The sequence below is a fragment of the Argentina silus genome (genome assembly GCF_951799395.1).
Source record: "Argentina silus genome assembly, contig: scaffold_167, whole genome shotgun sequence".
Taxonomy (NCBI): domain Eukaryota; kingdom Metazoa; phylum Chordata; class Actinopteri; order Argentiniformes; family Argentinidae; genus Argentina; species Argentina silus.
Genome location: NW_028153151.1, coordinates 47,609 through 60,108, shown reverse-complemented (window position 1 = coordinate 60,108; position 12,500 = coordinate 47,609). Strand labels below are relative to the sequence as shown.

The 12,500-nt window shown below is 47.8% G+C and overlaps 1 protein-coding gene and 1 long non-coding RNA gene across 2 annotated transcripts; one reads left to right on the top strand and one right to left on the bottom strand.

Moving 5' to 3' along the window:
* Window positions 1-348: 348 nt before the first annotated feature.
* On the top strand, window positions 349-8,876 carry LOC310824414 (interleukin-1 receptor-like 1; the record flags this gene model as incomplete). Its single annotated transcript, XM_083697667.1, has 12 exons — window positions 349-610; window positions 1,011-1,144; window positions 2,794-2,890; window positions 3,516-3,762; window positions 3,847-4,030; window positions 5,205-5,358; window positions 5,543-5,611; window positions 6,058-6,175; window positions 6,324-6,508; window positions 6,966-7,115; window positions 7,653-7,805; window positions 7,953-8,876. 12 exons carry the CDS (start codon window positions 349-351, stop codon window positions 8,444-8,446), a joined length of 2,247 nt encoding a protein of 748 aa, XP_083553793.1. The 3' UTR covers window positions 8,447-8,876.
* A 2,135-nt stretch (window positions 8,877-11,011) lies between these two features.
* LOC310824411 lies at window positions 11,012-12,101 on the bottom strand. The gene is made up of 3 exons (XR_014555029.1): window positions 11,789-12,101; window positions 11,376-11,678; window positions 11,012-11,147 (listed from the first exon to the last, which is right to left on the bottom strand). It is a non-coding gene; the product is annotated as an uncharacterized lncRNA (long non-coding RNA).
* Between the last annotated feature and the right edge of the window lie 399 nt (window positions 12,102-12,500).

Sequence of the window (12,500 nt, the reverse complement as noted above, 5' to 3'; positions counted from 1 at the left end):
GTCACTCTGTCAGCGGGAGTTCAGGTGACCAGGTGTCTGATATCAGCAGGTAAGTGTTGTGACAATTACAAGTTTTAGCCTTCTGGAAAAACATATTCGCAGTTACAAGTTTCATATCTATTCTAACGTGCATTTCACACATATGGATCTAGTAAGATCTTAGCAATTTCATAAAACAATAGCCAAATCAAATCAAAGTTTAATTGTCATATACACAGAATCCAGCGACGGTGCAATGAAATGCTTTGGGCTCCTCAACAATGCAACAATTAAGTATAATAAAGCAATATAACCTACACGTCTTTTGAGATAAATATGATATTTTATTAATTATTGCAGAGTTGAATCATGACGTCCTCCGGGCCTGAGAAGCGCGAGCAGAAGTTCGTGCTGGACTGCGTGGCCGTCAGCTCGGTGGCGCGCGGGTATGAACACACGCGGCCGCGGCTCTGGTCGGTGCTCCCCCGGTACGACGCGCTCACCGACCCGCACGCGGAGCGGTACACAGCCAGCCCCGCGGTCCAGAGGGTGCTGCAGCAGACCCGGAACCAGGAGCAACGCAGTACGGCTGCGCAGAAGTGTCTGGACCTTCGGAACACGACCGGCGCAGGTCAGACAGGTCACAGTCACGTGACCTCTATTATCCATGGATTAATTACATTTAGATTTACATTTGAATCATTTTGATGCTTTTATCCAAAGCGACTTACAATCAGTCCATTTGTCTCAGTAAGTGAATCAACTATAGAACATCATCATCAGTAAAACCTTCCAGAAGAACAAGTGACATCAGCAGTCACAGTGCTGGAGAAAGGATGACACTTTTTTATTTTTTTATAAGGGTGATGTAGGGTGTTAGAGGTTCTGAGGAGGAGGAGAGGAGAGGAGAGGAGAGGGGGATGATAGAGGGTGTAGGGTGTAGGGTGTAGGGTTAGTCTACGGAGGAAGACAGGTAGTGACTTGGCTGGATGATGGTGATTGATGGTGATCTGTCCCGGTGGGTCGTTCAGGTCACTCTCGGGAGCAGGTGAGCAACCACAGCGGCCTTCTGTCTGACAACAAGCCGCTGACCGGATACAACGGCTGCTTCGGCTTCCGCCGCAACACGCCCGACCTCCGGCAGAAACCGTCCAGCTTCGGCGAGGTGACGGCCTTCCCACTGTACTAACCACAGACAACAACAGACAATAAACATTTAAATCACCAGGAAATAGGACTTTGTTCTTATTAGGCTATTTAACAATGATATAGTTGGTGATATAGTTGATGATATAGTTGATGATATAGTTGATGATACACACTCACCGGCTACTTTATTAGGTACACCTGTTCTGCTCGGTAACACAAATATCTAATCAGCCAATCACATGGCAGCAACTCAATGCATTTAGGCATGTAGACATGGTCAAGACGACCTGCTGAAGTTCAAACCGAGCATCAGAATGGGGAAGAAAGGCGATTTAAGTGACATTGAACGTGGCGTGGTTGTTGGTGCCAGACGAGCTGGTCTGTGTATTTCAGAAACTGCTGATCTACTGGGATTTTCACGCACAACCATCTGTAGGGTTTACAGAGAACGGTCCGAAAAAGAGAAAATATCCAGTGAGCGGCAGTTCTCTGGGCGAAAATGCCTTGTTGATGCCAGAGGTCAGAGGAGAATGGCCAGACTGGTTCGAGATGATAGAAAGGCAACAGTAACTCAAATAACCACTCGTTACAACCAAGGTATGCAGAAGACCATCTCTGAATTCACAACACGTCGACCCTTGAAGCAGATGGGCTACAAAAGGGGGTCCAACCCAGTACTAGCAAGGTGTACCTAATAAAGTGGCCGGTGAGTGTAGTTGCTGTGGTACTAAATGAGACCGACCACCAACAGCCAGTCATGTAGATTAATCGATATTATTATTATTGTTTTTATTACTTGTTGTTGTAAAATCGTTTTTATGAGCTTATTATCTTTATTACATTCTAACATTGTTGATGTTGTTGTTGATGTTGTTGATGTTGATGTTGTTGATGTTGTTGTTGATGTTGTTGTTGTTGTTGTTGATGTTGATGTTGATGTTGATGTTGTTGATGTTGTTGTTGATGATGTTGATGTTGTTGATGATGTTGTTGTTGTTGTTGTTGTTGTTGTTGATGTTCAGAGCTGCTTTGCCGAAGGCATTTCGTTGTATTGTTTACTTGTATTTAATGTCATGACAAATAAACAGAACTTGAAGGTGATTCAGGAGCAGAAAGGTCAGCAGGTGTCTGTAGATGTGCCTGTTCGCCCAGAAGGTGGCGCTAATACCACAACCAACATATCACCGTGGGAGTCACGGAAGTTGACCGTCGTTTTCATCGTGGAGGTTTATCTTAAATGATGTTTCAATTTCTTTCATTCATTTGCGCGCCACACTTGACACTTAACACCTCCAAGGTGAGTTCATGAGTTATAATGTATTTTTTGTTTTCCTTGGCTTACTTTTGGGGGTCTATGGTTTGGTATTAGATCATATTGTTTGTATTCTATTTATTGTTTATTATTGTTTTCGTTGTGAAGATTTGTGACATTTTTATGTAAAAAGTGCTGTACAAATACTTTTGATTGATTGATTGATTCCCGTTGACAACTGTCAGAATGTTGAATTCGGTTTGAACAGAGTGAACAATCGGTTAAACGAATAATCCAAACCTGCTTGTTTTTGTTATTTTTACACAAATAGTGTAAGCAGTTTCTGCCTCCCTCGGGGATAACGTGGAGCTCATCTTCATAGTTTTTGCATCTCTCCTGTGTCTTGACTTTAGTCTTCGCTTTCCTCCCCAGCGGACAGCGGACAGCGGCCAGGTATCTACCGGGAGATGAGCCCTCTGCTGCTGCTCGTCCTAGTCTCTCTGTCTCCAGGTGTGTGGGAATGATCTCAGGGCTTTAAGGGGTGGTCTTCATAGCGGGATGAGAATGTTACCTCTCAGGTCTGTCACTGATCTACACAAAATACCCCTTAATGTCAAAGTGAAAATATAGATTGTTTACGAATTAATTAAAAATGAAAAGCTGGTATGTCGTGAGTCAATAAGTATTCACCCCTCTTTGCTATGACACTCAACACACGGTTATCTGTGTTGAATCACACTGATTTTGTGGTTGAATAACATTCAGTTGGAAGAGTTGTCATTCAAAGACATGTGAGATTGATATAGAAATATAAATAGGGTTCTTTCAGGATGTCAGGTGTCTGATCAGATGTGTGGGTCTGAAACATGCAAAATCTCCTCTGAAATTCCCTATCTCACACTGAAGTTAGGAACTGGTCATAAGGGTTAAGGTTAGGAGTTAGGGGTTAAGGCTAGGGGTTAGGGGTTAAGGTTAGGGGTTAAAGTTAAGGTTAGGGGTTAAGGCTAGGGGTTAGGGGTTAAGGCTAGGGGTTAAGGGTTAAGGCTAGGGGTTAAGGGTTAAGGTTAGGGGTTAAGGTCAGGGGTTAAGGTTAGAGGTTAAGGTTAGGGGTTAACCCTGTGTCCTGCCTTCCCAGGTCTGGTGAGTCCTGGTACTGGACGTGTCAGGCCAGAGACCGCCAGGGAGGGAGAGATGGCCGTCCTGCTCTGCCCAAGCCAGTGGAGGGATGGCAACATGACCCTGGAGTGGACCAGGAGGTCTGCCCTGGGGGAGGTCTTACCTGGGAGGTCTGCCCTGGGAGAGGGGGTCCTAACCTGGGGAAACAGCCTGGTCATTGTGGGGGTGTCCCCCAGCCACCAGGGGGTGTATGCCTGCTCTCATGTGTAAGTGTCTGTCATCGTCAAAAACATAGTCACAACAGACCCTGCATCCCACGACCTGCCTAACTCTGTGTGTGTGGTGTGCAGCCGTGGCGATGGCGTGCCGGTGCACTCGCTGTTGTTCAACCTGACGGTGTTCTCAGAGGGCTGCTACACAGACAGGAACACCGTGCCCCTCAGCTGCACCCAGGACCAGTTCTGCCGCCCCCCCACCTGCCCCCCCCCCGCCCTGCCGCCAGCCTTCACCAACCCCACCTTCACATGGTACAAGGTATCCCACACACACACACACACACACACACACACACACATGCGCACGCACACCCACCCACCCACCACTGGAGCCTCAATATAGATCTCTGCTTCAGGTCTCCCTCAGATCTGAGGACAGACAGTATCACTGCCTCTCCCTGGCCAGGGGGACCACGGCTTTATGCCTTCAGAGATAACTAGTACATATTTGGTGGCCTGGGGTGGTCCAGTGGTCTGGTACCTTACCGTGGCCTGGGGTGGTCCAGTGGTCCGGCACCATGGTCTACAGTACACACACATGCCCATGTTGGCATGGGTTAGAATCTGGCCCATGCCCTGCTGACATGCCCTCTCCTCCTGTTTTCCTGTCTCTCTCTACTGTCTCTGTCCAATAAAACCATGAATACCAGAGTGGGAGGGGCCACCACACTCCAAACAATCAAAAAACAAATCCAGGTTTGCTGCTGAGGTGTGTGTGTGTGTGTGTTGTAGGACTGCAGGATGCTGAGGTGTGTGTGTGTGTGTGTTGTAGGACTGCAGGATGCTGAGGTGTGTGTGTGTGTTGTAGGACTGCAGGATGCTGAGGTGTGTGTGTGTGTGTGTTGTAGGACTGCAGGATGCTGAGGTGTGTGTGTGTGTGTGTTGTAGGACTGCAGGATGCTGAGGTGTGTGTGTGTGTGTGTTGTAGGACTGCAGGATGCTGAGGTGTGTGTGTGTGTGTGTGTGTGTGTGTGTTGTAGGACTGCAGGATGCTGAGGTGTGTGTGTGTGTGTGTGTGTGTGTGTGTGTGTTGTAGGACTGCAGGATGTTGAGGTGTGTGTGTGTGTGTGTGTGTGTGTGTGTGTGTGTGTGTGTGTGTTGTAGGACTGCAGGATGTTGAGGTGTGTGTGTGTGTGTGTGTGTGTGTGTGTGTGTTGTAGGACTGCAGGATGCTGAGGTGTGTGTGTGTGTGTGTGTGTGTGTGTTGTAGGACTGCAGGATGTTGAGGTGTGTGTGTGTGTGTGTGTGTGTGTGTGTTGTAGGACTGCAGGATGCTGAGGTGTGTGTGTGTGTGTGTTGTAGGACTGCAGGATGTTGAGGTGTGTGTGTGTGTGTGTGTGTGTGTGTGTGTGTGTGTGTGTGTGTGTGTGTGTGTGTGTGTGTGTGTGTGTAGGACTGCAGGATGTTGAGGTGTGTGTGTGTGTGTGTTGTAGGACTGCAGGCCCATGTCCTCTGGGTTTGAAGGCCTCGGCAGTGTTAAGCCGTCTCATGCTGGCCGCTACACCTGCGTGGTGTCCTTCCTGTACGCTGGCCGGGGGGTCAACGCCTCCCAGACCACCCATCTGGAGGTGGAGAAAGGCGAGAAAGGCAAGAAAACCAGTCTGCTGTATTAAACCCCCCCCCCCCCCCCTAACCCTAACCCTAACCCTAACCCTAACCCCCCCCCCCCACACACACACACACTCTCAAACACAAACACACACACACACACACACACACACACACACACACTCAGACACCAGGGTAGTGACGGTATTGTTTCCTGCTGCAGAGATCTCAGGACTGCTGGAGCCCAGGATTGTGTCCCCTCAGCAGGGGGAGGTGGTGGGTCTCCGTCTGGGTGAGTCAACATGGTGGATGTGTGTGTATGAGTGTGTATGAGTGTGTATGATTAGATTAGATTAGATTAGATTCAACTTTATTGTCATTGTGCAGAGTACAAGTACAGAGACAACGAAATGCAGTTAGCGTCTAACCAGAAGTGCAAAATAGCAGAAAGTGCAATGAACAGTATTTACAGGTAGTGCAATATATGAGCAGCAAGTAGTGCAGTATAATATAAGTAGTGCAGTGTAGCAGTATATGAGTAAGCATTAGCATTATAGCAGAGTAAATAAGTTACAGTATGAACAGTGTAGCAGCATATGAACTGTATACGATCACTGCAGTGTATGAGTGTGTATGCGTGTGTATGCATATGATAGATTTTGTGTTTGACATTGGATTGTTTGTGTGTTTGTGTGCTTGTGTGCTTGTGTGCTTGTGCGTGTGTGTGTCTGTCTCTAGGGTTACCTGCAGTGATCGTTTGCAAGGCTGTTCTGTACAACGACATGGACCGTGTGTATTGGACGAGCAGAGCAGAGCCACTGCTGGGGACCAACCAGACCCTGCCAGTGTTCTACAGGTACAACACACACAACACACACCTTCAGAACACACACAACAAACACAACACACACCTTCAGAACACACACAACACACACTGTCAATCAACCCACCTGTGGGCCGTGCCTGGGTCTAGCTAACATGACACACCTGTGTCTTCTGTCCAGGTTTTCCAAGGAGGAGGGGGGGGAGGGGGGGGAGGAGGCGGAGGAGGGGGGCGTGGGGGGGGTGGAGGTGGCATCGTTGGTGTTCAGACAGATTTCTCTGGAGCATCTGAGTGACGTGTACACCTGTGTGATCCAGTCTGACCGTGAGAAACACATCAATGTCTCCATCACTCTGACCCAGACAAGTAAGTTAGACTAACTCTGACTAACCCTAACCCTAACCCTAAAATGAACTAACTCTGACTAACCCTAACCCTAAAATGAACTAACTCTGACTAACATGAACTAACATGAATGAAGGAAAACAGCCGTTTGAATTGACTGGTGTGTATGAAATTAGTGTGTGTGTGTGTGTGTGTGTGTGTGTGTGTGTGTGTGTGTGTTTCCCTTTCAGGGTGTGTGCTTGTGTGCGTGTGTTTGATTCTCTCTCAGGGTGTGTTTGTGTGTGTGTGTGTGTGTGTGTGTGTTTATGTGTGTGTGTGTGTGTGTGTGTGTGTGTGTGTGTGTGTGTGTGTGTGTGTGTGAGTGTGTGTGATTCCCTCTCAGGGAGTGTGTGTGTGTGTGTGTGTGTGTGTGTGTGTGTGTGTGTGTGTGTGTGTGTGTGATTCCCTCTCAGGGTTTGTGTGTTTCATGCCCCCCCAGGACCTCCTGTCGATCTGTCTCTGGTGTTCGGGGTGGTGGGGGGGTTATTTGTCATCGTAGCCGTGGTTACCATAGTCTACGTGAAGCTGAGAGTGGACATCGTGCTGTTTCTACGGGAACATGGTTGGGGTTTCCATCACCGTGCCTCAGGTGAGAATCACATCTGATCAACTGAGTACCCTGAACCAGGACACGCCGCCCCACTGAGTACAGTTGGTTGTAGCAATATGTGTGTGTGTGTGTGTGTGTGTGTGTGTGTGTGTTCTGTGCTGCTTATACAATGTCACCAGTGATGAGCTGCATTCTCATGTATAAAACCGGCTCACTGCAAGAACATCAATTACCCAACTGCTTGGTAGAGTTGGTTCACTCTAACTTTACTCTTGAGCTTCCTCAAATGTAGTTGTGGTGCTCATCACTGCTGCAACAATCCACAGAAGACATGAAGACATGAAGACATGACAGTTGGATGTTCTGGTGCCAGTTTAGGGTGTGGATAGATGACCTCTTTGGTGAAGGATGTGATTGTTATGTGTATATGGTGTTGATGTATTGATGTGTGTATTTAACTGAGATATTGAGGACAGGGTGTCAGAGAGCTGTGGTCTCACTAGGTTTTCCCCCGTAGAAATAAAGGTTCAATAAATTAATGTAATTCAATCAACGCTGTGATTCTGTCTGTTCCAGACGGGAAGCGTTATGACGCCTATGTCATGTGTTATAAGAGCAACACAGAGGCGGGTCTGAACGAGGAGGACCGGCGCCACCTACTGGTAGTTCTGGAGAAGGAGTTTGGCTACAGCCTGTGTCTCTATGACCGAGATGTTCTACCAGGGCAGGGTGAGTCCTGATCCACACACACACTCACACACACACACACACACACACACACACACACACACACACACACACACACACACACACACACACACACACTCCCAGTCCTTCCCCCTGCTGGTTGTTAATATGGTCTTCTCTGTGTTCCAGCGGTGTCTGAGGCGGTCCTGGGCTGCATAGAGCAGAGCCGCAGGTTGGTGCTGGTTCCAATCTGTCTGGGTCCGGGGCCGGGCCTGGGGCTGGGTTTGGAGCAGGACAGCGAGTGCAGCCTACTGAGTGGTATTCATGCAGCGCTGGTAGAGAGACAGACAAGGCTGGTTCTGATCCAGACAGACCCCCTCCTCCCCCTCCCCCAGGCCGACCCCCTCCTCCCCCTCCCCCAGGCCGACCCCCTCCTCCCCCTCCCCCAGGCCGACCCCCTCCCAGAGGCCCTGCAGCTGCTGGCCCAGTCTGGCTGCAGCGTCCCCTGGAGAGGCCCCCGCTCCCAGACCCTCTCCTCGGCCTTCTGGAAGGAGCTGCGCTACCAGCTGCCTGCACGCCCCCGCCCCCGCCCCCGCCCCCCTGCACCGAGACAGCAGCCAGGAACCACGGTGATTTATACCGGAGATGCCACCTCTCACCTACGCAGGCAGGACTTCCTGTGACATTTAGGGTCTTCATAACACTGGGCCTGCATAAAACTGAGCCACCTCATGTTCTTGAGAAAACTATGATCATTCAACCAGAGTTTAGTAATAGATGTATATCATGTAAAAGCTAGTTTCAGGGTTTAAGACTCCCGTCGGATTATGTCTCATTGCGTCTATTATAAATATTACGGTAAAAATTGATGACTTTGCTCACTTGTTGGACATTGGAGTTCACTGTTGTTGTATTGTACATGAATGACATTTGGTTCAGGAAAGGTTTCTCCTGTTTAAGGTTTGAGGATTCTGTGGTTACTGGATACGATTAAAGTCAAGTAGCACCTTTAGCCTTTTTGGGTTAAGTGGGATTTCTTGATTTTATTCTTTGAACATGAACCGTTTTGACGACATTCTTCTTAAGTTTTATTTACATTTCTCTTGATCTAATTCACACTGACTGATTTCTTTCTATTATTTTGTCTAATAAATCTATTATTCAACATTGACATGATGGCATTCTCTTTTATCTAGTCACCTCAATGTAATATTGTAGGTTAAAGTTCACCATGTTAAAACGGATTCACCACTTTAAAACAGGGATTTTCAGAAACGACAGCCCCAGCGTCCAGCGTCCAGCCTCCAGCCCCCAGCCTCCAGCGTCCAGCGTCCAGCCTCCAGCCTCCAGCCTCTAGCCTCAGGCAGGGTCAGGCAGAGTTGGGGTCAGTCAGGCAGGGTCAGGCAGGGTTGGGGTCAGTCAGGCAGGGTCAGGCAGAGTTGGGGTCAGTCAGGCAGGGTTGGGGTCAGTCAGGCAGGGTCAGGCAGAGTTGGGGTCAGTCAGGGTCAGGCAGGGTTGGGGTCAGTCAGGGTCAGGCAGGGTCAGGCAGAGTTGGGGTCAGTCAGGGTCAGGCAGGGTTGGGGTCAGTCAGGGTCAGGCAGGGTTGGGGTCAGGCAGGGTCAGTCAGGGTTGGGGTCAGGCAGGGTTAGGATCAGGCAGGGTTGGGGTCAGTCAGGCAGGGTCAGGCAGGGTTGGGGTCAGTCAGGGTCAGGCAGGGTTAGGATCAGGCAGGGTTGGGGTCAGTCAGGCAGGGTTAGGATCAGGCAGGGTTGGGGTCAGGCAGGGTTAGGGTCAGACAGGATTAGGGTCAGGCAGGGTTGGGGTCAGTGGAGTTTAAATTCAGTCCATTCAGGAGGCAAATTGAAATGACAATCTAACAATTGAAAACACGGCATTTCTGTTCAACAAACATTTCTGGGCCCGTATCCTTAAAGATTCTGAGAATCCTCTCAGAGAGCTCCTAACTTAACCTAAAAATTCCTTGCCAGGAGTTTTAGCTTAGAAGTGATTCCAGAACATTTTCAGTGAACTCTGAGCCAGGAATGGATGAAAAATCCTATCTTAGTGAGGGGGTGTGGTTGACCCCGTTGCTAGGTATGAGTCATCATTTCAAAAGCCGTGATTGGTTGATCCTACAAGTTTGATGAAAATGAACTTTTGGTGATAATGAGCAAAGGATGTACCCTCAAATCAATAAACATAATTATACACTCTAATCTTATGCAGACTATAATTGTAAATAATATTTCACATTCAAGAAAATATCTGGAAAATGAATAGTAAGCTGTAGGGGTTATAGCCTAACATTAGAATCTAAAATATGTGAAAACTTAAGCTCATTACACCCTGTTCAAATAATGATTTGTGTCTCATTTGCTCATATTAATATCCTAGCTGGCATATTTTGTACTTTCACTTCCATATGGACCCCATTGAAAACAAGATGGCCTATCTCAAGGGGCTGTCCTTAATGAAGTAGAAATTGCAACGTTACAACTCAGTGTGAACTTAACGAGGGTAACACAGCTCAGCTTTTAACAATGTCTGTGATTGCTGGCTGGTCTATTTATGAAGGCTTGTTAACAAATATCCTACAAACACAGAAAATGGAGAAAAAAAGGAATCGCAAGCCGAACTGGACTGAGGAGCAAGGTTTGTTGCTGGCCCAGTTGGTGAACGAACATAAAGGTATGTTACGAGGAAAATTTGGCCCAACTGTCACTAGCCAAGGCAAGAGGCGCGCCTGGGACACAATATCCCAAACAATCAATGCCTCTTTTCCACTGGTGGTGCGGACAGGCGACGATTGTGAGAAAAGGTGGTATGTGCTGCAGTCCAAGGCAAAATATGAGATTGCAGCACACAAGCGGGAATCCTCACTCACAGGTGAGCAAAATACTATGGCCTACCACATAATCTGGCAACTTGCTCCTGCTGGCAAAGTTAATTTACATGCCTAAGTACTGTGTTCATTGACTGTTTCTTTCTAGGGGGTGGACCACCTGCAAAGCGGCTGTCCCAGGTGGCCGACACTGTCTTTCAAGTCCTGGGACACTCTGAGGTCAGTGTCACCGGGCTGCCAACAGGCATTGACACGTCAATGATGCAGGCCCTTGAAATGCAGCAAAGGTAGGACACAGGGTTATTCATATCAACAGTGTTTATTCATTGCAGAAGCCATTTCATGTGTTATCCATGCTCATTGTATTAAATTAATTTAATCAAAACAATAATTAAACTAGGCCTATGTATTTCTGTAGCATGGAGCCATCACAAGAACCGGGCCCATCAAGTTTGCCGCCTGAACCATCTGCAGCTGCTACTCAGGATAGCCCGGCGGATCAAACACCATTCCCATCCGCAGCACCTGCTCCGTCAGCATCCCTGCTGGAGAGAAGATTGCAACTCACAATTGATGTGTTTGAACAACAAAAAAAAGTCCTTTCCCTTCAGGAGGAGTACTACCGCCTTAAAATTGAACACCTAAAAAATAAACCATTTAGAGATTGTGTTCTGTGTCTTGCATTTAACAATTGCAGGTGATGTGCAGTAAAACTGTGGTAGTTCTTAATACCATCACAAGTTCTCAAATGACATGGGGCTACAGCTTGCCTGAAATGTAAATTTGTGAAGTTTGCCCTGTAAGGCAGTCCACTCTGGGCTAGGTTCCCCTGTGGAATGTGAATATCTTCTTCACCACCATCCTCATCGTTGTCTCCATCCTCATCCTCATCGCCATCCTCCAGAGGTTCTGCAATCTGTCTAACCTTGCAAATATTGTGTAATATTGCACAGGCTATGATGACTTTGCTGACTTTTTCAGGCCTCAGCCGCACCTCTCCGTGGAGAACATGAAAGCGCCTCTTAAGCTGGCCTATGCCACGCTCCACCACCGCTCTTGTTGTCTTGTGGGCCCTACAATAGAATACAGACCTTTAATTATTTGATGGAAATATTGCACTACTTGGATGCTCTAACATATTGCTTGCATTTCATTTCCATGATTTTTGTATTGTTTGGCTTACCTGTTATAGTTTAGTTGGGGCCCTTGGCGTGGCTGGAGGTAAGGTGTAAGGAGCCATGGTTTGCATGGATAGCCACTGTCCCCTAACAAGTGGCAATTAGCTGGCACATAGCGTCTCTCAAAAAGCTGTCTGATGCCACTCTCGGAGAGCATTCTCGCATCATGTGTGGAGCCTGGCCATTTAGCCACAATGTCCAAAATCTTCCAGGCCGCATTGAACACTATTTGCACATTGATGCTGTGGAAATTCTTCCTGTTAACAAAGACAGCCTCGTCCTCTGATGGCGCAATTATTCTCACATGTGTTCCATCAATTACACCCACAATGCCAGGGAATCCTGCAATGTCCATAAATGCCCTTTTATGTGTGTGTAAAGTGCGGGCATCCAGCGGGAATGAAACAAATTGTGTCACAATATTAGGTTGTGACAAAGCTGTCAGTGTTTGGGTGATGACTCTGCTGACGGAGGATTGGGACAGACCGAAGTCATCACTGCTGCATTGTTGCATTTTCCCTGTTGCCAAATACCTCAGGGTTGTGATTACTTTCTTCTCCGGTGTAATAGCGTTGTGGCGTCGAGTTGGTGAAGTAATTGCATCTCTAAGGAGATCCACCACAAACATGATTCCTGCACGATCCAATCTGTAGCGTCTCAATAATTCCCTGTCATCCAGTGTTTGCAGGACATCTCTCCTGACTCCTCTGTTGGCCA